Source organism: Schistosoma haematobium, chromosome 5 (assembly GCF_000699445.3).
Source record: "Schistosoma haematobium chromosome 5, whole genome shotgun sequence".
Classification (NCBI taxonomy): domain Eukaryota; kingdom Metazoa; phylum Platyhelminthes; class Trematoda; order Strigeidida; family Schistosomatidae; genus Schistosoma; species Schistosoma haematobium.
In genome coordinates this window covers 1,281,754-1,308,734 of record NC_067200.1, presented here as the reverse complement: position 1 = coordinate 1,308,734, position 26,981 = coordinate 1,281,754, and the positions used below count along the sequence as shown (strand labels likewise).

Here is a 26,981-nt window from a genome sequence, read left to right as displayed (position 1 = left end):
CAATCAGAAACATTAGGGTTAGAAGATGTTATTCAAGGAGTATAAAACAGTGAAATATATTTGGAAAGAGAAAAAAGAGAAGGACATGAAGAATTCAGAAGATTAGAAGTTGAGAAAACACAAAATACGGATGCACCTGCGCGATCGCAAATGATTTTCAGCCATATCATTCAACGTTTCTAACCATCGGTTGCTATCATCGCGCGGTCCTCAACCAGGTAGTCTACACCTACCAACATGACTCAGTCCACCTGTCAGTGACTTCATGGATTTGTGCCATGTTTTGGTCTGGCTGCCCCTACCTTTCTTCCAATCTACTCCTATACCATAAAACATCGCATGTCGAGGCAATCTGTGGTTGGGCATACATAAAAAATGTCCCAGTCATCTCTACTGGTGAAGTTTCACGACTTCATCAATCCATTTGTCATCCTTACCTAGTACCTGTTTCCTAACAACAACTCGGTTATAACAGGATATACGTGCAATGTCTCAAAGACATCTATGATCAAATACTAGTAACCTACGAATATCTTCTACTCTGACTGGCGATATTTCACTGCCATAAAGTAGGACAGAACGAACTGCTGCGCAGTAAACTCGTTCTTTGGTTGTTAGACGGATATCTCGTCTACACCATAAATGACGCAAGTTGACAAAAGCTAGTCGAGCCTTCTGTGTCCGTGCTGAGATCACGATCTAAAAACAACACTTTTCACTTTCAAAAACATAGAATAACACTTAATATATAGATATATATGTACAAATAGATTGTTTTATTCTACTTGTTCATTGTTAATATTATTGTATGTTAACTTAAACATAACCTCAATCGCCTGAATAAATTACACATAGTATAGAAGTTGAGGAAAATTAGGCCAACAAAAACAGGAACAACAAGGGGATACAATAAAGAGGATCAGTATAAAAAATGAAATCATTATAAGTTCACCTACAATATACACATAACACTGGTTGGATTTTATTTTGGATAAAACAACAACAACAGACGAGATAGAGCAAATACTTTCCCTTTCTCTTCAAATAGGATTAAAACGTAGTTATGCTATTGAAAGAAAAAAAGAAATGAGTACATAAATGTATAGTTGTCATGGTGGAGAGGGGAAGGAGAAGGGGAGGGGAGGCGAATTCATACGCATCCATATAACATAGAAAGTTTATATTAAATATTAAAGATTCCCATTGATTGGTTTAACATTTTCGTATAAATATTTATGTATATTAGAGTAAAGCCTGATGACGATCTAATTGAAAACAATTGTTCGCTTATATGTGTTATATTAAATAGTTGTGTATTTTCTTTTTTTTCTATGACAAGACCAACATTTGAACAAAACAGATGCCAAACAAACAAAAATGGATAAATAAAAAGGTGTAAATACCTTTCAAATCATTTCATATTCAACATAATACACACACACATACAGAAACCCCCATCCATAAAATAACTAATTTATCATGTGTTAATTGTGCGTTTTTTTTTCAAATGACTCGTCAATATGTCAAAGGAAGGGAGAACGAGAGGGGAGACAGAGAGGGGCGGACGCAGTGAGAAACAATAAAACATATAAATCATATTTACACATATAAACAAATACAATAGACCGAAAACAATAATGAACTAGACGTTTGAACATAATCACATTTAGGTATATTTACAATGGATACATGTTTTGTAGTTGAAGGAAAATCCTTAAAAGAGATAATGTTATTATTATCATTAATTAAATGATTTCTATCATCCATATCATCATGTTGTAATCCATCATTATTTCTATTTAAATGATCTAAATTCGATTATAACTTTTGATCAGTTTGATTTGGTAATGATAATGAGATAAGAATATGTTGATCCGGATACAAGTGATGATCAGGATCCTGATCCTCAGTATGTTATGGCATACAAACAGCCACTGTAGCAACAGTCTCTGCATCAGCAGGCCTCAACATACACAAAGGAAAAACCAAGATCCTCAAATACTACACGGAGAACACCAATCCAATCACACTTGATGACGAAACTCTGAAATATGTAGAATCCTTCACATATCTGAGAAGCATCATCTATGAGCAGGGAGGCTCAGATGCAGACGTAAAGGCAAGGATTGGCAAAGCAAGGGCCGCATTCCTACAATTGAAGAACGTATGCAACTCAAAATAACTTTCAACCAATATCAAAGACACCTCTACTGTACGGAGCTGAAACTTCGACAACTACTACAACCATCATCAAGAAAGTTCAAGTATTTGCAAATAGCTGTCTTCTCAAGATACTCAACATCCATTGACCGGATATCACCAGCAACAGCCTTCTGTGGGAGAGAACATACCAGCTTCCAGCTGAAGAGAAAATTAGGAAAAGACGATGAAAATAAATAGGACATACGTTACGCAAATCATCAAACTGCATCACGAGACAAGTGCTAACATGGAATTCTGAAGGGAAGTGTAAAAGAGCAAGGCCAAAGAACACATTACATCGGGTAATAGAAACAGATATGAAAAGGATGAATGACAAGGAGCTGGAAAGGATTGCCCAGGACACTGCTTTGCAGAATTGACTTTTAGGTCAAAGGCTCCGGGTGCAGACCCTAGAAAAACCAGTTGCTTCGGTCTGTGCACCCGGGCAGTATCACAGCCCACACTTAGATAAAATGAAATGAAATTAATTACTGGAAACACTATTCCCTCCCTACTCCCGATTAAAACTCAGGCAATTCACATTCAGTTTTATTCGTTTTTCTTTATACTACGTCAAAAGCCTACTCATTTATTCTCACTTTGTGTATCCTTATTTTCCAACATTATTATAGTTTGATTAAAGAAGTTGCAAAGACTGCATTTCAATTAGTATATAGTAGTCATTATAAATAGACATTACTTACGATTCGAATGTGGATGTATTCTGTTGAAAGGTTTTTGACTACGACAAGACAATTATCATCCATTGCTTAGTGACTTTCAATCCCAACCGCCCATCTTCCACTAAATGAAATCGAATTGTTGTCAGTTAACCGACAAAATAAAAATGTGATTTCAATAAAAGAGGTGAATTGTAGATAGCAGAAAAACTCAATATATGCATTTCGTTCTCAGTCAGTCAGTCAGCTACAACGTAGGACCAGGTACATATGTGCATCGGTCCAGGTTGCCATACCGCATCAGCACAACAAGATGACACCGGATTCATAACAGTGGTTAGGTAAAAGGTGGTAATATATAAGAGAAAGATTGCAATAAGGATATAGTACAAGAAGAAAGAATTGGTTAGTAGAAAGAAAGATATGAAGCGATTTTAATCTCTTAGTTTAAGGGAAGACAGAGAGTGTATACACCGACGCCATTGTGATCGATTCTGAGCCATGTCACCAAGAGTCTCCAACCATTGGTTACGATAGTCACGCGGACCCCAACCAAGTAGTCTGCATCTACCAACATGGCTCAGACTAGAAGTTAGTGACTTCAAGCACTGATGCCACGTTTTGGTTTGGCCGCCCCTAACTTTCTTCCAACCATTTCCAATACCGGATAGCATTGCACGTCGTGGTAATCGGTGTTCAGGCATACGTAACACGTGGCATCTGTGGTCAAATACTAGTAGTTTACGAGTGTCTTCTACTCTTAATGGCCATGTTTCGCTACCGTAAAGTAAAACAGAACGGACTGCCGCGCAGTATACTCGTCCTTTTATTGATAGACGGATATCTATAAAAGGACGAGTATACAAAGTCACACAAAGTCACAAAGTGTAATAGGCGTAAAATTTTTAAACCAAAAAATGTTTTTTAAAAAAAAGGTCAAATTATATTCTTCTATAATAATTAACTTAATTAATGAATCTTATTGATTGAAAAATCAAATAAATAATGACAGAGAGTTGATGTCACTGTAATATATTGTTCAACAGTTCAGGAAGCTCGACAAAAAGTTACTGTGCGGAAGACATAATACAAGTTCGATTGAAGAGTATTTGGGTTGCTCCACTATCATTATATATATATAACTCACTGATGATAATGGTGGATGTGTAACAACGCCCGCTCAATAGTCCTGTAGTAAAGCGCTCGCGCGCGAGACTAATAGGTCGTGGGTTCAAATCTTCCGAGGCGGAATAATGGACGCGCACCGCTGACGAGTCTCACAATAGGACGGAACGGCCGTCCAGTTCGTCCCGGTTTTCCATGATGGTCTAGTTTCAATTGACTCATGATCTCAATTAATGAAATAACTACAACCTCCGCAAAAACACTTTCTGATATATATATGTATCCAATATGTAACAAACTATTGTTCAAAATAATTAGAGACTTACTTTATCCTTTCGTTTTCTTGCCCATTCAAATGTTTGTTGAAGGCAATTTAATTGACCCAATGGATCTGGATCATTAGTACCAGCTAATATATTACCTTGATACCAGATTAGACCATTTAAACTGGTAAGAAGTAAATTACGTTGATGAGTAATTTCAGAGTTATGATTGTTTTTGTCAGTATTAGAATGATTGTTGGAAGTAGTATTATATACAAGATAATGTGAGAAGAAACAAGCTAGAAAATAAGAGAGAGAAAAGAATGTAAAAAAAGTCGTCAAATAATATATCTGCATTAATGATAATGATACTGGAAAAGGCTCAAAAAATGGAATCGTGAAGTAATCTTAGTTAGTTAGGTAGAAGTTAAAAACGAGAAAGTACTATGCAGTTGTTTCATCGCAGTAGGTAACTATTCAGAAGTGAGCAAATTAATTACTTACTTACTTACGCCTGTTACTCCTAATGGAAAAAAGACAACTCCACCAGGAATTAAATGTGTGTTTTGTACTACAACAATTGTTGAACGTTTAGATCATTCCGATAAATTGACAATGTGGAATGTTCATCGTTTGGAATTGGCGATAGATCTATTCTCTCATATTAGATGCTTGTCAACTTTCTATTTTTCATGTCTATTCATCATTAGAATTTCAAGAATTACCTCTTGAAGTTTGTCTCTCTAGTTAACACATTTAGTGTGTCTTACGTTTGAATGTTATCACTAGTTTGTTGAATTTCATAGTTTATATCATCATAAGATTTGGAATAAAATCAAAGAAATTTGAAGTTGAAGAAAAATAGGAAATTATGTCTTGTATATATTACATGAACAAACATGAAGTTATTATATTAAACATTGAATTACATAAGATACATAAGATAATGATAAACTAATCAAAGTGTTAACAAACAAGCAAACAAACAAAATCATGATTTGATTAAGAAAAGAAACGAAAAGAGACGAATTCATGTATCTGGGGTGGGAAAGAAAAGAAAAGAAAACTAGTTTAAAGACTATCTCTTCTCGACAAATAATGAACCCGTGTCAAACGTTATAACTTGTGGCCTGTGCACTCTGTTGATGGATAACATAATGATACCACCAATTAGAGAACAATGATTTATTAATGACGCGTAAAATCGTACGAGCAGTTTAGAGTCTTGATCGGTCCTTCTCCTAGTTCGTTCATTGAGTCCAGAACACCAGTCTCAGCCTCCACGATATCAATCATGTATTTCAAACATACTGGGTTTATATACAAACCAAACAGACCACATCGTACCATAAAGTAGAAAATATACATTTATACAAGATAGTAGTCAAAAGTGGTTGTGAATGTAGGAGATAGTAATGGATAGATCGGACATAACTCAAGAATGGTGAATGGTATCATAATGGTCTATAAGTCAAAATAAAGCATATGATAGGAGGAACATGGATATGCATAGTTTATCCACTTAGTAACCATACAATAAATATATTATGCATAGTATTAGTCTAGAAATAGATCCCAATAGTTACTATTCAAGATCTAACAAAAGAATGATTAAATCTTCAAGAATGTTATATCATTATAATTAATTGTTTAGTTATCTATATGTCATATGATAAGTAAATTATCATTATCATGAATAGTATTATCTCTTTCTTTCTTTTTTCAATATAGAAACGAAAAGGGAGAATCCTTTTTTTATTGATTCTGAGTTTTATATTTGGCACCATTCCATCAATCAATCAATCAACCAACTTGATAATCAACATGACAACAAGAAAAGTATATCAGTCTATATTACAGTTACATAGAATAATAATAATAATAATAATTGATAAGTCTTGCAGATTGAATGCTCTATTCGTCTCCTAAGCTATTCTGTAACCCCGAAGCTAGAACTATATAGCGACCTGAACACGAGAGAGAAGACTCAAGGTATGCGAGAAGTAGTTTACTCCAAGGTTCATTCTAATTCAGAAAATACAGGGTTTTTATAATATTTTAAATGTCCTTGGGTTGCTAGAAGATTCTAAAATGCTACTAAACATAGTAGCAGTGCAGCAGCCAACCAATCAGAGACTCTACATGTGACGTTTTGCTTCCTTGGTATTTTTGGCCAAGACTCCAAGTGAACGCTGATTGGATGAAACGCTTCTTAGTGTTTCCATATGCTTGCTTGTCTTTTGGAAGCAATTTTCTGGATCACCCCAACAATAATGGTAATAGTAATAATAATCTATGACATAATCTCAGATTGTGATAATGATTAAAACTAAGTACAATTACTAGGTAGGTAGGTAGGTGGTTAAGTTAGAAAACAAACACCTACCTACATTTAATATCATTTAAAACGTATCATTCACCTTAAATCTACATTGAAGATGATGATGATGTAATTGATTAGATGAGTGAAAACTAAGCAAAAAATGGCTTCGATTGTTTGTCACAGCTTCGTTGTTGATCTGTTCCCATCAGATTTGTACTTGATAAATGAGTAGTTAACTTTTTAGAAAAGTGTCATTTCATTTATTACTAGTTAATAACAAACGATTAGTTAGTTCAGGGAATTATAGTTCAAGTCTAAGTACTTATATCAATGAAGAGAAGATTGTTACAATACAAGTGAACTGTACTTCAGGATTCCCCTTAATTTGGAATCCCTGACAACCTTTTGAGAAAAGTTGCGAGTGTGAAGGTACGATGTTTTCGTGGAATAAATTAGTTTCTACACTATCGTCTTCTAGCTGTAAGTTAATACTTTGTGAATGAGTGTTGATAGTATGTTTCATCCCTCTTTATGATAATTGTGAAATATAATTTGTTATAATGGTCAATTAGAGAAGCGGAGTGTAGTTAAGAGGAATTCAGTGGGTCGAATAACTAAGATTGATTGAATTAAATTTTGAGGACTGGATAAAAGATGCTTCATAATCTGATAACTTAAAACTAAAACATCGATTGATCACTGGGTATTGATTAATGCTACGTTGTTCTAAAACTCAATATTATTAGGTAGAATTCCATCTATCATGTTTTCACCTAGTTAATTTTGCTCCAGATGACTCAGTGGTGACATCTTAGACCTTGAAATGAAGTGACGCTTCTTCAAATTAAACATAGAAAATCAAATGCTTCAGTATTGTAAGTACATTTTGATGATGATGATAATGAGCACAAAACTCAAGTTGAGCAGTGTTTTATGCTAACTACCTTCAACCTTCTTACAATATACAACGGTTATGTTTGGAGTAATATGAAAACGTCTGCTCATTCTTCTTCTTAACAAACTAATTTTACATTGGAATTACGTCATAGTTTATGACTATCACTTGTTCAATACCTTTTCTATTGTCGAATTTAGAGTAGTAGCATTTCAAGTTAATATTGATAATGATGATGACTGTAGTTGAAAGGAATTTAGATAAGCAGGATATGATAAGCCAACTGTTCAACGGTGTGCTTATTGTATACTTTTAGTGATCTAAACACAAATCAATTGTATATGATCGACAAAAATTTAACCGGCATTGACTCCTCAGCGGTGCTCATCCACGATCCCGCACCACGCGGGATTCGAACCCAGAACTTACTGGCTTTGCGCGAGAGCACTTAACCATTAGACCACTGAGCCGACATCCAACGGTGTTAATGTCTAATTTCAACCAATCCACGAAGTTGCGCCACCATATACCATTGTCTTCAGTGAGCTGAGGAGTCCCACACTAGGACGAAACGGCCGTCCAGTGCTTCCAGGTTTTCAATGGTGGTGTAGCCTCAATCGACTCATGAATTCAACAAGATTAAATCATTGTACTTTACCACCATATAAATATAGAATAGTCTATTTATCCGTATGTGGATTATCATTAGGTTAATATAACTGGATCAGTGAAACTAGCTAGTTACTTATAAAAAGCTACAACATAATTTTTTTTTACTGTGATTATAAATACAACTCAGTTAAGATATTCTAAGTATGTTTATTTTAGTTACTTAGATTACTGTTATTTTCAACAGATTATTCCAATTGTGATACAACATATGACTGATTACAAAAAAAATACCGAATTACTAATCCCTTACACTTTTAATACTGAAATTAAAATCATTCCATGATGTTAACCATGCAATTCAAATATCGAATCTCTATAAAACCATCGAGTAAAAAGTGAGATATATTTCGTTTTTATGGAGAAAAAAAACCCACATAATTTCATATAGCAGCCTGAAAATAATTGAGTATTTATATGATCATCGAATGTACTATTAACTCTTATAAATTTTGTTAGTTGAACTCACGAGTTGATCTAAGGTAGACCAACGGTGAAAATCCAAAAAAACTGAACGGACGTTTTGTTCTAGTATGGTACTCCTTAGCATCCATGATCCCATGCGTGGGACTCGAACCCAGGACTTTTTGTCTAGTGAGCGAACGCTAAAGCTCTATGGTGATCGACTCGTGAATTCAACTGTGAAAGTACTAGTCTCTACAAACCTTGATACTAATATTTCATTAATAGTTTTAACTGGACTAAATCAAGATAATAATTAACATTTTTGCTACACTTATCAAGGCAAAAGTTCCATTGATGACGATGACTGAATTAGAATCGAATTATTTACTCATAAATCAGTTCAGATTGTAAAGAAAACAACTGATAGTAAAGTCAATTTGATACGTTATAAAGATATGATACCTAAAATTGACGAATCAATACAACTGTTATTAAGATATTCCTTGTAAATTTAACTTTATGTAACACGAATGACTGAATTATCCTATAAAATGGAACTGTTTATTTAATTCATAGTTATATTAAATAATTATACGATGTGAAATATAAGTATACAATCATTTAAAAATTAGAAGATTAAACAGAATTACTGATTAACTTGCATCATAGACCAGGAGGGTGTTTCTCTAATGTTCAACCAAGGTACATGACTGGAAAGATAATTTACTAATGACAGGACATCAGAATAATTCCGACAAAACAAACATCTAATACATTCAAGTATCTATTAATAACTCAAATAAAGTCTATTTGTAGTGAATACCACCTTAGAATTTCCACAATTTTTTTTTATATTAAAAGTTCACCAACATTAAATTTACTTTAAGATTGAAAGGTCTATTTAGTAAAAACGGGTGGAAATAATCATTATTTCTTTCAATGTTCAATAATAGTGTAATATTTAACATTTTCGAGTATTTTTCTGTTCACATAGTGTCAATGCTGCATATCAGAGAGTGTAATTTTCATTGGGGACTTCAATTCAATCATCTACAGATAGCTGCATTTGTTTTGTGGGAATACAAGATATCACACTCTCATTTAATAGTGAGCAAGGTAGAGTTTTCCTTGTACTCAAATTATCAATAAACTTAAACAAAGGAGTTTTGATGTTTATTTTGTTATTTATGTTGTTCTCCTTCTCTTATTAGTAATAGGATATAGTTCTAGTAGACTTGCATTAAAGATTACTTACATTCTCAAAAATACTTGTTATGAAACCGTTGGAATATATTTTGATGTTCTTGAGATACCTAGTTGATAGAGGTCATTTGGTGGATAGAACCAAATCTTTTCAAATGACCCTTGTCATTTCCTAATGGTATTCAATTCCATGTCCAATATATACCACAAGCTATATGGATCTTAACCATTTACTTGAATATTAAAAAATAGTTGAATTTTGTTGTTATGTCTTCTGTTGTCTAAGTATTCCTTAATAAGTTACTTTAATGCATGTTATAATACAAGAAAATTTTGTTTTCTCCTTTTATCATTGTAAAGATTATCGTTTAATCTTTATTAAGTAGTTTGAACGATTAGTCATAATTTCTCAATCTTTTCATAATTAAACAATGGAAACTTGTTAAATTTAGTAATAAATCATTTAAATTAAGCATAAATCATCTACTGATTAATAAAAATATCTCAATATATAAATCATTATTTCTCTTCATGGATTCACTCACTTTGTAGTTGAGTAGCTATCTAACTGATTTTTTTTCTTATTCTCTTGTTAGTTTGTTTATCTATTCAATTATATTTTATGTCTAAATAACTTGTTATCAGCTAGTTACAACGTCTTAAATGTTTACATACATGCGTATAAATAACAGTATACTGGGATAAAATGAAACGAGAAGAAAACTAGTTATGCTGGTATTAGGATACCTTTAGGATTTTTCTTTATCTTGACAAGAAGAAAAGAAAAGAGAAAACAACATTCTCTGTTCATAATGATAATGACGATGGTGATGATTGTATGATCATTGTATTGTTGTTACTCATTATTCCAAACGCGCACGCAAATATAGATTTATTCACAATATTCATTCATATATAATTGTTAATTAATAATTTGTATTTATGATTAATTCACCAATGACTTAATCAAGATGTTCCTGAAATTCTAATAAGAAATTTTGACTGGAACAGTACAGATATGTTGAGAGTGAATTAATTATAACCAGTGGTACTGGATATTTTTGAGGCTACATCAAAAATTCTTTGAAATTGTGGTTAATTTAACAGCTAAAAGACCACGTGCTCATTCCCCAGTTTGTGGTAACTCAAAGGATTGTGTCACTCCATTAGTTAAAAATGTAAGTCAAGTTGAAAATGTTAATTTAATTTATGTATTATATTAGTTATTCACTATATACATAATGGACTTGATTTTATATCTAATACAATATGGATAGATACATGTGAATGTACATAATTCAAGAAAAAGTCGCATTATCTATGTAGACAAGATGGGTCATCATTCCATAGATGTTTATAGATCTAGATCAATGTATTAAATATCTACGTTCGCTTGGCGTAGTACAGCACGCGTTATTTCCATCGATTGATGGTCTAGCTTCAACTGACTCATGATTTAAATCTGTGAAAAATTCTAAATTCTCCACAAACCCCTTCTGAAAATAAATTTAAACCATATGCCTACTTTTTATTGATTTATAGAAAGGAATAATAATATAGAGTAATAATGATCAGATCTATTTAATATATAAGTTAATAAAGTTGAAACGACGATATTCTGTGAATAATGCAAATTTATGATCTAAATCATCATCAGTATAAGACTTATTCCCGTGTTGGAAATTTATGATAGAATATACTGAATAAGCTTTGGATTCATTTCATGTAATTCAATCTAATCACAAATGTAATAATTTAATTACCTAAATACATAGAACCTTAGTTGTTGATTATACAGTAAGATCATATTCATTCATTATGATCCACTGCATTTAACTGTTTCCTATCAATCTGATCAGCAGAATGATTATCAACATGAAAGATGATATAAACATGATGACTATCTAATAATGACTATCGGGTTGTAAAGATGGTTGAATTTTAATTGAGATCATAAACAAATCCATATCAGACCATCACTGAAAACCTAGAAGCATTAGACGGCCGTTTGTCCTAGTATGAGACTTCTCAGAATTGCACATCCACGATCTATTAGTAATATGTATATAAACCATTTGAAAATTATGACACTAACAAAATATTAACTAATGATGACAATAATACTTACTTGATGTAAAATTAATGTTCTTGTACAATCATGTAAAAATAATGAAGGAACTTGAAATAATTTTGTCACAGATAAATTTGTTTTTAATTCATCCCGTGCTAATTTAACACATAAATTTAATACATGTATTGGTAATGGATTAGCTAATGAAATTGGTATAGTAGTTGAACGATCAAGAAAGAATATCGGTGAAAATAATACAACTAAACTAGTTTTATCTACTTCACAATCTGGTTGATTTGCAACTGTAGCCATTAATTCAAATAATGGTTTAATAATTTGTTGAACTAAACGTATTGGACATAATAGAAATAATAAATGTATAGCACGACATTGATAAATTTCATTTTGTTTGATGCTACTAATTAATTGAATAAATAAACGACCTAATGGATTAGGTATTAAACCAATACCTTGTCAATGTAAAATGCGAGCTAATAAACAAGCAATTACTGATGGATCATGTTCATGTAGTATTCGATCAATATTATTCATTTCAGTTGTAAACTGATTTTCATATTGTTTAGCTGAATTGGATTTTTCTAATGAATTTGATGAAGTATTATTGGAAGATGAAAATCAAGTAGATGAGGGTCCATGTTGATGAAATAAAATTTTTTCGAAATTATTTACATTTGATTGATTCCCAGGACGTCGAAAAATAAATCGATGTTTGTCTAAATTGAAACGAAATGAAAAAAATAATAAAAATTAACGATTAGACATGATACGTTCATTATATCTAAGAACATATTATTACACACAATATATATAGATATACTGAGATAGATAGATGGATAGATAGATAGATAGATAGATAGATAGATAGATAGATAGATGGATGGATAGATAGATAGATAGATAGATAGATAGATGGATGGATAGATAGATAGATAGATGGATAGATAGATAGATAGATAAATAGATAGATAGATAGATAGATAGATAGATAGATAGATAGATAGAGGATAGATAGATAGATAGATAGATAGATAGATAGATAGATAGATAGATAGATAGATAGATAGATAGATAGATAGATAGATAGATAGATAGATAGATAGATAGATAGATAGATAGATAGATAGATAGATAGATAGATAGATAGATAGATAGATAGATAGATAGATAGATAGATAGATAGATAGATAGATAGATAGATAGATAGATAGATAGATAGATAGATAGATAGATAGATAGATAGATAGATAGATAGATAGATAGATAGATAGATAGATAGATAGATAGATAGATAGATAGATAGATAGATAGATAGATAGATAGATAGATAGATAGATAGATAGATAGATAGATAGATAGATAGATAGATAGATATTGTATACTTACAGTCAAGTTAAATAAAACTTTTAAAAAAATCTCGTAGCATTTTTTCAATGATATCATATCACTTGATTTGATTATCATAACTCTCCCATACATACATAAGTTCATATTGTAGAGTGAGAGAGAGAGAGAGAGAGACAGGGAAATCGGTTTTTCATCAAGATGTTGGGATCAGTATGCTCTATGAATCATTAAGATAAGATGAATGTGAATATTATTCACATTTATGATAAATAGTATCAAATCCACAGGTGTACTTTTAAATTGATATGTGACTTTACCGGTATTATAAAAGTGACACTATTCGGGAGAATTTTTCATCATTGATCACTTAAAACCAGGAAGGATTTGGCAAATGTTTCATTTATGCAAAAGAGCACCTTAACAGTTTTCATCCACAACCTTATCAGGGATAGAATCTATGAAAGGTGTGAAGATCTTAAGTTTGATTTATAACAAAATCATGCATGAAGACTGTTAAGAAGCCTGATATCTGAACGACATAGCTGTCTGTTGTTTCTTAGCCTTCAGTAATTTTCTAATCTAACTGTCAAAATTAAAATAATTTGATCATAGTATATTCTACTTGATTGAGAATTATATCTATTTACTATTTACGAATATCATCTATTCACTTAAAATGATTTCATCAGCCATATTTTCACTCAGAGTTTCATAGATAAGTTAAGTATACGTATTTTTAAACAAAACGTGATATTAGTTACTATACAGAGATCAAGAAATGAATATTTCAATAGCTGATATTCAGAACAAAAATTAAAAAAAGAAAAACTTATTTTATAATCCTAAAACATGATTTGTCAAATAATCAATCTTTTCATTATGTTCTGTATTAATAGAAACTAGTGGAAATATTATTAGTCGTATTGATCAATTCATTCAGTTGTTAGATAAATAGACAATATTGATATTCAATGATCGCCAAGCGATAATAAAAGTCATATTTATCTAGGGCATAGTGATGATCGAATTCGATTGATCAAGTTGTGTTAATCATGAATACTAGTGTGAATGACTTGACATTATATGAACTATGAATTGATTTAGCAAGGATCAAGATGAAGCGTTGACAACAAAATGTTGGTGGTTGCGAACACCTAATTAATTCCATAATACAACTAAACAGATATTTAGGTCTCGTTAATTTTCAATCATATCGCAAATGATTTCATTTCAGACTGAATACCATCTATAGAAATCAATAAGATATAAAATTTCCCTCACCTTTTATCCACGAATAACACTGATTGATGTATTTTATCATCTCATACATTTCGGTCTAAAGAAATAACTAACATAGATATTTTCTAGACATTTTAAACCCAGTTTTGTCTACAAAATGATATTGCATATATGAGAATAGAAAACAGTTTCAGTCCGATGATTACATGGTTTCATGTACCCCTCGAAACCTGTTTCAAACAAGAATATGACTGCTTACTGTTAATGAGAAATTTCAAACTAAAATGTTTGTGATGGACCCCCGCCGATATTTCTCAGTTTTCCTTAATTGCACGTCCATACATCAGGAAAATGTCTTTCTCGAAATAAGCAGAATTTAGTTAAAATAACAATGGTTCTTTTTTAAATAGTGAATAAGTATTGGTCGTTTTATCATTATTTTACAGTAAGAATGGTACTGATACTAATTCGAATGGTAACAACCTTTCTCCTTCTACGACTGTTATTATTGGTAATGGCAGTCTTGATGACAGTAATAATAAACATTCTATCAACCTAATAAGAGTTCTGAAGGTTAATTTATGGGATTCTAGTGAGATACAAAAACCGATGAGATCCCACCGTGTCACGTCCGAGATAGTTACCTATTAAAAACAATTGAAGATGTTCTTCTACTGTCATGAATGGATTGAAACTACACTGGTAAACCACTGTCTAAAAGTTAAGTGAAAGCTAAGGGTCCTCAGTGGGATTGTGGAGTAACATAGTGGAGGAATTACATGGTGAGACAAAACAGTTGTTTAGTTATTCTTTTTCCAGTGGATGTCTATCTCAAGTCAGTCCATGGTGTAATCTGAGTAATTCAGTAGTCTCTGTAAATCTTTTGTAGTAGTACATATATTTTTCTATTTACTAATATCACAATTAATATTTTTTAAAGCTGAATACATAAACGTATATTAGTTAGAATGTGCTGAATGAATTATTATTAAATTTAATTAGTTGTATCATCAACTTACGCTTTTTATTTTCATCTAAACCAAAAATGCAAAATATGTATCACCTACAGTTATTGACTATTGACAATTTATTTCATATTGATAAACCAATTCACAGATTTATGAACACTTGAACCTTAACTGTTTAGATTAATGGTATAGAGTGTAAATTAAGTCATATAATTATAAATGTACTAATCATCAATAAATTAACAATATATCATATTCTCATTGTAAAGCGTTTGATCACAACATCATGGATCTGTTCATTGCAAATCTCTCATCACTGATGAGTACCTAGTCTGAGATCCACTTGTTAATCATCTTGATCCTTGCTAAATCAATTCATAGTTCATATAATGTCAAGTCATTCACACTAGTATTCATGATTAACACAACTTGATCAATCGAATTCGATCATCACTATGCCCTAGATAAATATGACTTTTATTATCGCTTGGCGATCATTGAATATCAATATTGTCTATTTATCTAACAACTGAATGAATTGATCAATACGACTAATAATATTTCCACTAGTTTCTATTAATACAGAACATAATGAAAAGATTGATTATTTGACAAATCATGTTTTAGGATTATAAAATAAGTTTTTCTTTTTTTAATTTTTGTTCTGAATATCAGCTATTGAAATATTCATTTCTTGATCTCTGTATAGTAACTAATATCACGTTTTGTTTAAAAATACGTATACTTAACTTATCTATGAAACTCTGAGTGAAAATATGGCTGATGAAATCATTTTAAGTGAATAGATGATATTCGTAAATAGTAAATAGATATAATTCTCAATCAAGTAGAATATACTATGATCAAATTATTTTAATTTTGACAGTTAGATTAGAAAATTACTGAAGGCTAAGAAACAACAGACAGCTATGTCGTTCAGATATCAGGCTTCTTAACAGTCTTCATGCATGATTTTGTTATAAATCAAACTTAAGATCTTCACACCTTTCATAGATTCTATCCCTGATAAGGTTGTGGATGAAAACTGTTAAGGTGCTCTTTTGCATAAATGAAACATTTGCCAAATCCTTCCTGGTTTTAAGTGATCAATGATGAAAAATTCTCCCGAATAGTGTCACTTTTATAATACCGGTAAAGTCACATATCAATTTAAAAGTACACCTGTGGATTTGATACTATTTATCATAAATGTGAATAATATTCACATTCATCTTATCTTAATGATTCATAGAGCATACTGATCCCAACATCTTGATGAAAAACCGATTTCCCTGTCTCTCTCTCTCTCTCTCACTCTACAATATGAACTTATGTATGTATGGGAGAGTTATGATAATCAAATCAAGTAATATGATATCATTGAAAAAATGCTACGAGATTTTTTTAAAAGTTTTATTTAACTTGACTGTAAGTATACAATATATCCTATCTATCTATCTATCTATCTATCTATCTATCTATCTATCTATCTATCTATCTATCTATCTATCTATCTATCTATCTATCTATCTATCTATCTATCTATCTATCTATCTATCTATCTATCTATCTATCTATCTATCTATCTTCTATCTATCTATCTATCTATCTATCTATCTATCTATCTATCTATCTATCTATCTATCTATCTATCTATCTATCTATCTATCTATCTATCTATCTATCTATCTATCTATCTATCTATCTATCTATCTATCTATCTATCTATCTATCTATCTATCTATCTATCTATCTATCTATCTATCTATCTATCTATCTATCTATCTATCTATCTATCTATCTATCTATCTATCTATCTATCTATCTATCTATCTATCTATCTATCTATCTATCTATCTATCTATCTATCTATCTATCTATCTATCTATCTATCTATCTATCTATCTATCTATCTATCTACTATTCATTCTATCTATCTATCTATCTATCTATCTATATCTATCTATCTATCTATCTATCTATCTATCTATCTATCTATCTATCTATCTATCTATCTATCTATCTATCTATCTATCTATCTATCTATCTATCTATCTATCTATCTATCTATCTATCTATCTATCTATCTATCTATCTATCTATCTATCTATCTATCTATCTATCTATCTATCTATCTATCTATCTATCTATCTATCTATCTATCTATCTATCTATCTATCTATCTATCTATCTATCTATCTATCTATCTATCTATCTATCTATCTATCTATCTATCTATCTATCTATCTATCTATCTATCTATCTATCTATCTATCTATCTATCTATCTATCTATCTATCTATCTATCTATCTATCTATCTATCTATCTATCTATCTATCTATCTATCTATCTATCTATCTATCTATCTATCTATCTATCTATCTATCTATCTATCTATCTATCTATCTATCTATCTATCTATCTATCTATCTATCTATCTATCTATCTATCTATCTATCTATCTATCTATCTATCTATCTATCTATCTATCTATCTATCTATCTATCTATCTATCTATCTATCTATCTATCTATCTATCTATCTATCTATCTATCTATCTATCTATCTATCTATCTATCTATCTATCTATCTATCTATCTATCTATCTATCTATCTATCTATCTATCTATCTATCTATCTATCTATCTATCTATCTATCTATCTATCTTATCTATCTATCTATCTATCTATCTATCTATCTATCTATCTATCTATCTATCTATCTATCTATCTATCTATCTATCTATCTATCTATCTATCTATTCTATCTATCTATCTATCTATCTATCTATCTATCTATCTATCTATCTATCTATCTATCTATCTATCTATCTATCTATCTATCTATCTATCTATCTATCTATCTATCTATCTATCTATCTATCTATCTATCTATCTATCTATCTATCTATCTATCTATCTATCCATCTATCTATCTATCTATCCATCCATCTATCTATCTATCTATCTATCTATCTATCCATCCATCTATCTATCTATCTATCTATCTATCTATCCATCTATCTATCTCAGTATATCTATATATATTGTGTGTAATAATATGTTCTTAGATATAATGAACGTATCATGTCTAATCGTTAATTTTTATTATTTTTTCATTTCGTTTCAATTTAGACAAACATCGATTTATTTTTCGACGTCCTGGGAATCAATCAAATGTAAATAATTTCGAAAAATTTTATTTCATCAACATGGACCCTCATCTACTTGATTTTCATCTTCCAATAATACTTCATCAAATTCATTAGAAAAATCCAATTCAGCTAAACAATATGAAAATCAGTTTACAACTGAAATGAATAATATTGATCGAATACTACATGAACATGATCCATCAGTAATTGCTTGTTTATTAGCTCGCATTTTACATTGACAAGGTATTGGTTTAATACCTAATCCATTAGGTCGTTTATTTATTCAATTAATTAGTAGCATCAAACAAAATGAAATTTATCAATGTCGTGCTATACATTTATTATTTCTATTATGTCCAATACGTTTAGTTCAACAAATTATTAAACCATTATTTGAATTAATGGCTACAGTTGCAAATCAACCAGATTGTGAAGTAGATAAAACTAGTTTAGTTGTATTATTTTCACCGATATTCTTTCTTGATCGTTCAACTACTATACCAATTTCATTAGCTAATCCATTACCAATACATGTATTAAATTTATGTGTTAAATTAGCACGGGATGAATTAAAAACAAATTTATCTGTGACAAAATTATTTCAAGTTCCTTCATTATTTTTACATGATTGTACAAGAACATTAATTTTACATCAAGTAAGTATTATTGTCATCATTAGTTAATATTTTGTTAGTGTCATAATTTTCAAATGGTTTATATACATATTACTAATAGATCGTGGATGTGCAATTCTGAGAAGTCTCATACTAGGACAAACGGCCGTCTAATGCTTCTAGGTTTTCAGTGATGGTCTGATATGGATTTGTTTATGATCTCAATTAAAATTCAACCATCTTTACAACCCGATAGTCATTATTAGATAGTCATCATGTTTATATCATCTTTCATGTTGATAATCATTCTGCTGATCAGATTGATAGGAAACAGTTAAATGCAGTGGATCATAATGAATGAATATGATCTTACTGTATAATCAACAACTAAGGTTCTATGTATTTAAGTAATTAAATTATTACATTTGTGATTAGATTGAATTACATGAAATGAATCCAAAGCTTATTCAGTATATTCTATCATAAATTTCCAACACGGGAATAAGTCTTATACTGATGATGATTTAGATCATAAATTTGCATTATTCACAGAATATCGTCGTTTCAACTTTATTAACTTATATATTAAATAGATCTGATCATTATTACTCTATATTATTATTCCTTTCTATAAATCAATAAAAAGTAGGCATATGGTTTAAATTTATTTTCAGAAGGGGTTTGTGGAGAATTTAGAATTTTTCACAGATTTAAATCATGAGTCAGTTGAAGCTAGACCATCAATCGATGGAAATAACGCGTGCTGTACTACGCCAAGCGAACGTAGATATTTAATACATTGATCTAGATCTATAAACATCTATGAAATGATGACCCATCTTGTCTACATAGATAATGCGACTTTTTTCTTGAATTATGTACATTCACATGTATCTATCCATATTGTATTAGATATAAAATCAAGTCCATTATGTATATAGTGAATAACTAATATAATACATAAATTAAATTAACATTTTCAACTTGACTTACATTTTTAACTAATGGAGTGACACAATCCTTTGAGTTACCACAAACTGGGGAATGAGCACGTGGTCTTTTAGCTGTTAAATTAACCACAATTTCAAAGAATTTTTGATGTAGCCTCAAAAATATCCAGTACCACTGGTTATAATTAATTCACTCTCAACATATCTGTACTGTTCCAGTCAAAATTTCTTATTAGAATTTCAGGAACATGTTGAAATAAGTCATTGGTGAATTAATCATAAATACAAATTATTAATTAACAATTATATATGAATGAATATTGTGAATAAATCTATATTTGCGTGCGCGTTTGGAATAATGAGTAACAACAATACAATGATCATACAATCATCACCATCGTCATTATCATTATGAACAGAGAATGTTGTTTTCTCTTTTCTTTTCTTCTTGTCAAGATAAAGAAAAATCCTAAAGGTATCCTAATACCAGCATAACTAGTTTTCTTCTCGTTTCATTTTATCCCAGTATACTGTTATTTATACGCATGTATGTAAACATTTAAGACGTTGTAACTAGCTGATAACAAGTTATTTAGACATAAAATATAATTGAATAGATAAACAAACTAACAAGAGAATAAGAAAAAAAATCAGTTAGATAGCTACTCAACTACAAAGTGAGTGAATCCATGAAGAGAAATAATGATTTATATATTGAGATATTTTTATTAATCAGTAGATGATTTATGCTTAATTTAAATGATTTATTACTAAATTTAACAAGTTTCCATTGTTTAATTATGAAAAGATTGAGAAATTATGACTAATCGTTCAAACTACTTAATAAAGATTAAACGATAATCTTTACAATGATAAAAGGAGAAAACAAAATTTTCTTGTATTATAACATGCATTAAAGTAACTTATTAAGGAATACTTAGACAACAGAAGACATAACAACAAAATTCAACTATTTTTTAATATTCAAGTAAATGGTTAAGATCCATATAGCTTGTGGTATATATTGGACATGGAATTGAATACCATTAGGAAATGACAAGGGTCATTTGAAAAGATTTGGTTCTATCCACCAAATGACCTCTATCAACTAGTTATCTCAAGAACATCAAAATATATTCCAACGGTTTCATAACAAGTATTTTTGAGAATGTAAGTAATCTTTAATGCAAGTCTACTAGAACTATATCCTATTACTAATAAGAGAAGGAGAACAACATAAATAACAAAATAAAGATCAAAACTCCTTTGTTTAAGTTTATTGATAATTTGAGTACAAGGGAAACTCTACTTTGCTCACTAATCAATGAGAGTGTGATATCTTGTATTCCCACAAAACAAATGCAGCTATCTGTAGATGATTGAATTGAAGTCCCCAATGAAAATTACACTCTCTGATATGCAGCATTGACACTATGTGAACAGAAAAATACTCGAAAATGTTAAATATTACACTATTATTGAACATTGAAAGAAATAATGATTATTTCCACCCGTTTTTACTAAATAGACCTTTCAATCTTAAAGTAAATTTAATGTTGGTGAACTTTTAATATAAAAAAAAAATTGTGGAAATTCTAAGGTGGTATTCACTACAAATAGACTTTATTTGAGTTATTAATAGATACTTGAATGTATTAGATGTTTGTTTCGTCGGAATTTTTCTGATGTTCTGTCATTAGTAAATTATCTTTCCAGTCATGTACCTTGGTTGAACATTAGAGAAACACCCTCCTGGTCTATGATGCAAGTTAATCAGTAATTCTGTTTAATCTTCTAATTTTTAAATGATTGTATACTTATATTTCACATCGTATAATTATTTAATATAACTATGAATTAAATAAACAGTTCCATTTTATAGGATAATTCAGTCATTCGTGTTACATAAAGTTAAATTTACAAGGAATATCTTAATAACAGTTGTATTGATTCGTCAATTTTAGGTATCATATCTTTATAACGTATCAAATTGACTTTACTATCAGTTGTTTTCTTTACAATCTGAACTGATTTATGAGTAAATAATTCGATTCTAATTCAGTCATCGTCATCAATGGAACTTTTGCCTTGATAAGTGTAGCAAAAATGTTAATTATTATCTTGATTTAGTCCAGTTAAAACTATTAATGAAATATTAGTATCAAGGTTTGTAGAGACTAGTACTTTCACAGTTGAATTCACGAGTCGATCACCATAGAGCTTTAGCGTTCGCTCACTAGACCAAAAGTCCTGGGTTCGAGTCCCACGCATGGGATCATGGATGCTAAGGAGTACCATACTAGAACAAAACGTCCGTTCAGTTTTTTTGGATTTTCACCGTTGGTCTACCTTAGATCAACTCGTGAGTTCAACTAACAAAATTTATAAGAGTTAATAGTACATTCGATGATCATATAAATACTCAATTATTTTCACGTTGCTCTATGAAATTATGTGGGTTTTTTTTCTCCATAAAAACGAAATATATCTCACTTTTTACTCGATGGTTTTATAGAGATTCGATATTTGAATTGCATGGTTAACATCATGGAATGATTTTAATTTCAGTATTAAAAGTGTAAGGGATTAGTAATTCGGTATTTTTTTGTAATCAGTCATATGTTGTATCACAATTGGAATAATCTGTTGAAAATAACAGTAATCTAAGTAACTAAAATAAACATACTTAGAATATCTTAACTGAGTTGTATTTATAATCACAGTAAAAAAAATTATGTTGTAGCTTTTTATAACTAACTAGCTAGTTTCACTGATCCAGTTATATTAACCTAATGATAATCCACATACGGATAAATAGACTATTCTATATTTATATGGTGGTAAAGTACAATGATTTAATCTTGTTGAATTCATGAGTCGATTGAGGCTACACCACCATTGAAAACCTGGAAGCACTGGACGGCCGTTTCGTCCTAGTGTGGGACTCCTCAGCTCACTGAAGACAATGGTATATGGTGGCGCAACTTCGTGGATTGGTTGAAATTAGACATTAACACCGTTGGATGTCGGCTCAGTGGTCTAATGGTTAAGTGCTCTCGCGCAAAGCCAGTAAGTTCTGGGTTCGAATCCCGCGTGGTGCGGGATCGTGGATGAGCACCGCTGAGGAGTCAATGCCGGTTAAATTTTTGTCGATCATATACAATTGATTTGTGTTTAGATCACTAAAAGTATACAATAAGCACACCGTTGAACAGTTGGCTTATCATATCCTGCTTATCTAAATTCCTTTCAACTACAGTCATCATCATTATCAATATTAACTTGAAATGCTACTACTCTAAATTCGACAATAGAAAAGGTATTGAACAAGTGATAGTCATAAACTATGACGTAATTCCAATGTAAAATTAGTTTGTTAAGAAGAATGAGCAGACGTTTTCATATTACTCCAAACATAACCGTTGTATATTGTAAGAAGGTTGAAGGTAGTTAGCATAAAACACTGCTCAACTTGAGTTTTGTGCTCATTATCATCATCATCAAAATGTACTTACAATACTGAAGCATTTGATTTTCTATGTTTAATTTGAAGAAGCGTCACTTCATTTCAAGGTCTAAGATGTCACCACTGAGTCATCTGGAGCAAAATTAACTAGGTGAAAACATGATAGATGGAATTCTACCTAATAATATTGAGTTTTAGAACAACGTAGCATTAATCAATACCCAGTGATCAATCGATGTTTTAGTTTTAAGTTATCAGATTATGAAGCATCTTTTATCCAGTCCTCAAAATTTAATTCAATCAATCTTAGTTATTCGACCCACTGAATTCCTCTTAACTACACTCCGCTTCTCTAATTGACCATTATAACAAATTATATTTCACAATTATCATAAAGAGGGATGAAACATACTATCAACACTCATTCACAAAGTATTAACTTACAGCTAGAAGACGATAGTGTAGAAACTAATTTATTCCACGAAAACATCGTACCTTCACACTCGCAACTTTTCTCAAAAGGTTGTCAGGGATTCCAAATTAAGGGGAATCCTGAAGTACAGTTCACTTGTATTGTAACAATCTTCTCTTCATTGATATAAGTACTTAGACTTGAACTATAATTCCCTGAACTAACTAATCGTTTGTTATTAACTAGTAATAAAATGAAATGACACTTTTCTAAAAAGTTAACTACTCATTTATCAAGTACAAATCTGATGGGAACAGATCAACAACGAAGCTGTGACAAACAATCGAAGCCATTTTTTGCTTAGTTTTCACTCATCTAATCAATTACATCATCATCATCTTCAATGTAGATTTAAGGTGAATGATACGTTTTAAATGATATTAAATGTAGGTAGGTGTTTGTTTTCTAACTTAACCACCTACCTACCTACCTAGTAATTGTACTTAGTTTTAATCATTATCACAATCTGAGATTATGTCATAGATTATTATTACTATTACCATTATTGTTGGGGTGATCCAGAAAATTGCTTCCAAAAGACAAGCAAGCATATGGAAACACTAAGAAGCGTTTCATCCAATCAGCGTTCACTTGGAGTCTTGGCCAAAAATACCAAGGAAGCAAAACGTCACATGTAGAGTCTCTGATTGGTTGGCTGCTGCACTGCTACTATGTTTAGTAGCATTTTAGAATCTTCTAGCAACCCAAGGACATTTAAAATATTATAAAAACCCTGTATTTTCTGAATTAGAATGAACCTTGGAGTAAACTACTTCTCGCATACCTTGAGTCTTCTCTCTCGTGTTCAGGTCGCTATATAGTTCTAGCTTCGGGGTTACAGAATAGCTTAGGAGACGAATAGAGCATTCAATCTGCAAGACTTATCAATTATTATTATTATTATTATTCTATGTAACTGTAATATAGACTGATATACTTTTCTTGTTGTCATGTTGATTATCAAGTTGGTTGATTGATTGATTGATGGAATGGTGCCAAATATAAAACTCAGAATCAATAAAAAAAGGATTCTCCCTTTTCGTTTCTATATTGAAAAAAGAAAGAAAGAGATAATACTATTCATGATAATGATAATTTACTTATCATATGACATATAGATAACTAAACAATTAATTATAATGATATAACATTCTTGAAGATTTAATCATTCTTTTGTTAGATCTTGAATAGTAACTATTGGGATCTATTTCTAGACTAATACTATGCATAATATATTTATTGTATGGTTACTAAGTGGATAAACTATGCATATCCATGTTCCTCCTATCATATGCTTTATTTTGACTTATAGACCATTATGATACCATTCACCATTCTTGAGTTATGTCCGATCTATCCATTACTATCTCCTACATTCACAACCACTTTTGACTACTATCTTGTATAAATGTATATTTTCTACTTTATGGTACGATGTGGTCTGTTTGGTTTGTATATAAACCCAGTATGTTTGAAATACATGATTGATATCGTGGAGGCTGAGACTGGTGTTCTGGACTCAATGAACGAACTAGGAGAAGGACCGATCAAGACTCTAAACTGCTCGTACGATTTTACGCGTCATTGATAAATCATTGTTCTCTAATTGGTGGTATCATTATGTGATCCATCAACAGAGTGCACATGCCACAAGTTATAACATTTGACACGGGTTCATTATTTGTCGAGAAGAGATAGTCTTTAAACTAGTTTTCTTTTCTTTTCTTTCCCACCCCAGATACATGAATTCGTCTCTTTTCGTTTCTTTTCTTAATCAAATCATGATTTTGTTTGTTTGTTAACACTTTGATTAGTTTATCATTATCTTATGTATCTTATGTAATTCAATGTTTAATATAATAACTTCATGTTTGTTCATGTAATATATACAAGACAGAATTTCCTATTTTTGTTCAACTTCAAATTTCTTTGATTTTATTCCAAATCTTATGATGATATAAACTATGAAATTCAACAAACTAGTGATAACATTCAAACGTAAGAAACACCAAATGTGTTAACTACAGAGACAAACATCAAGAGGTAATTCTTGAAATTCTAATGATGAATAGACATGAAAAATAGAAAGTTGACAAGCATCTAATATGAGAGAATAGATCTATCGCCAATTCCAAACGATGAACATTCCACATTGTCAATTTATCGGAATGATCTAAACGTTAAACAATTGTTGTAGTACAAAACATGCATTTAATTCCTGGTGGGGTTGTCTTTTTTTTTTTTTTCGTTGCTCACTTCTGAATAGTTTTCTATTGAGATGAAACAACTGCATAGTACTTTCTGGTTTTTAACTTCTGCCTAACTAGCTAAGATTACTTCACGATTCAATTTTTTGAGCCTTTTTCCAGTATCATTATCATCAATGCAGATATACTTACTTACTTACGCCTGTTACTCCCAATGGAGCATAGGCCGCCGACCAGCATTCTCCAACCCACTCTATCCTGGGCCTCCTTTTCCAGTTCCATCCAATTCTTGTTCATTTCCCTCATGTCTAGATCCATTTCCCGGCGTAATTTGTTCTTTGGTCTTCCTCTTTTCCTTTGGCCTTGGCGATTTCATGTGAGAGCTTGTCATGTGACGCAGTTGGGTGCTTTCCTCATTGTGTGTCCTATCCACTTCCAGCGCCGCTTCCTGATTTCTTCCTCCGCTGGGATCTAGTTTGTTCTCTCCCACAGTACGTTGTTGCTAATAGTGTCCGGCCAACGGAGTATTTTGCGTAGACAACTGTTAATAAACACCTGTATCTTCTGGATGATGGCGTTCGTAGTTCTCCAGGTTTCCGCCCCATACTGTTGAACTGCCTTGAGATCTGTATTGAAAATCCTGACCTTGGTGTTGGTTGACAGTTGCTTTGAGTTCCAGATGTTCTTCAGTTGTAAATATGCTGCTCT

The 26,981-nt window shown here is 31.0% G+C and overlaps 2 protein-coding genes across 3 annotated transcripts; one reads left to right on the top strand and one right to left on the bottom strand.

Annotated features, from left to right (window-relative positions):
• Window positions 1-200: 200 nt before the first annotated feature.
• Window positions 201-20,434, bottom strand: MS3_00008921 (uncharacterized protein). Of its 2 annotated transcripts, XM_051217264.1 has the most exons (4): window positions 20,172-20,434; window positions 11,894-12,570; window positions 4,334-4,569; window positions 201-2,361 (listed from the first exon to the last, which is right to left on the bottom strand). In XM_051217264.1, the coding sequence occupies exons 2-3, from the start codon at window positions 12,146-12,148 to the stop codon at window positions 4,450-4,452; spliced, it is 375 nt and encodes a 124-aa protein (XP_051064638.1). In that variant the 5' UTR covers window positions 12,149-12,570; window positions 20,172-20,434; the 3' UTR covers window positions 201-2,361; window positions 4,334-4,449. The 2 variants fall into 2 exon arrangements, with proteins under 2 accessions (XP_051064638.1, XP_051064639.1); XM_051217265.1 differs by lacking the exons at window positions 201-2,361; window positions 4,334-4,569; window positions 20,172-20,434 and adding exons at window positions 5,293-6,524; window positions 10,311-11,261 and having other exon boundaries at window positions 11,894-12,773.
• Window positions 18,609-26,274, top strand: MS3_00008920 (uncharacterized protein). Its single transcript, XM_051217263.1, has 3 exons — window positions 18,609-19,220; window positions 19,853-20,805; window positions 24,589-26,274. Exons 1-2 carry the CDS (start codon window positions 18,966-18,968, stop codon window positions 19,979-19,981), a joined length of 384 nt encoding a protein of 127 aa, XP_051064637.1. The 5' UTR covers window positions 18,609-18,965; the 3' UTR covers window positions 19,982-20,805; window positions 24,589-26,274.
• Window positions 26,275-26,981: the final 707 nt, after the last annotated feature.

Coding starts and splice junctions, on each gene's coding strand:
- MS3_00008920 (XM_051217263.1), top strand. CDS start 18,966: ATGGCTACAGTTGCAAATCAACCAGATTGTGAAGTAGATAAAACTAGT. Junction 19,221..19,852: donor GAACATTAATTTTACATCAA/GTAAGTATTATT, acceptor ATTTATTTTCAG/AAGGGGTTTGTGGAGAATTT.
- MS3_00008921 (XM_051217265.1), bottom strand. CDS start 12,148: ATGGCTACAGTTGCAAATCAACCAGATTGTGAAGTAGATAAAACTAGT. Junction 11,262..11,893: donor GAACATTAATTTTACATCAA/GTAAGTATTATT, acceptor ATTTATTTTCAG/AAGGGGTTTGTGGAGAATTT.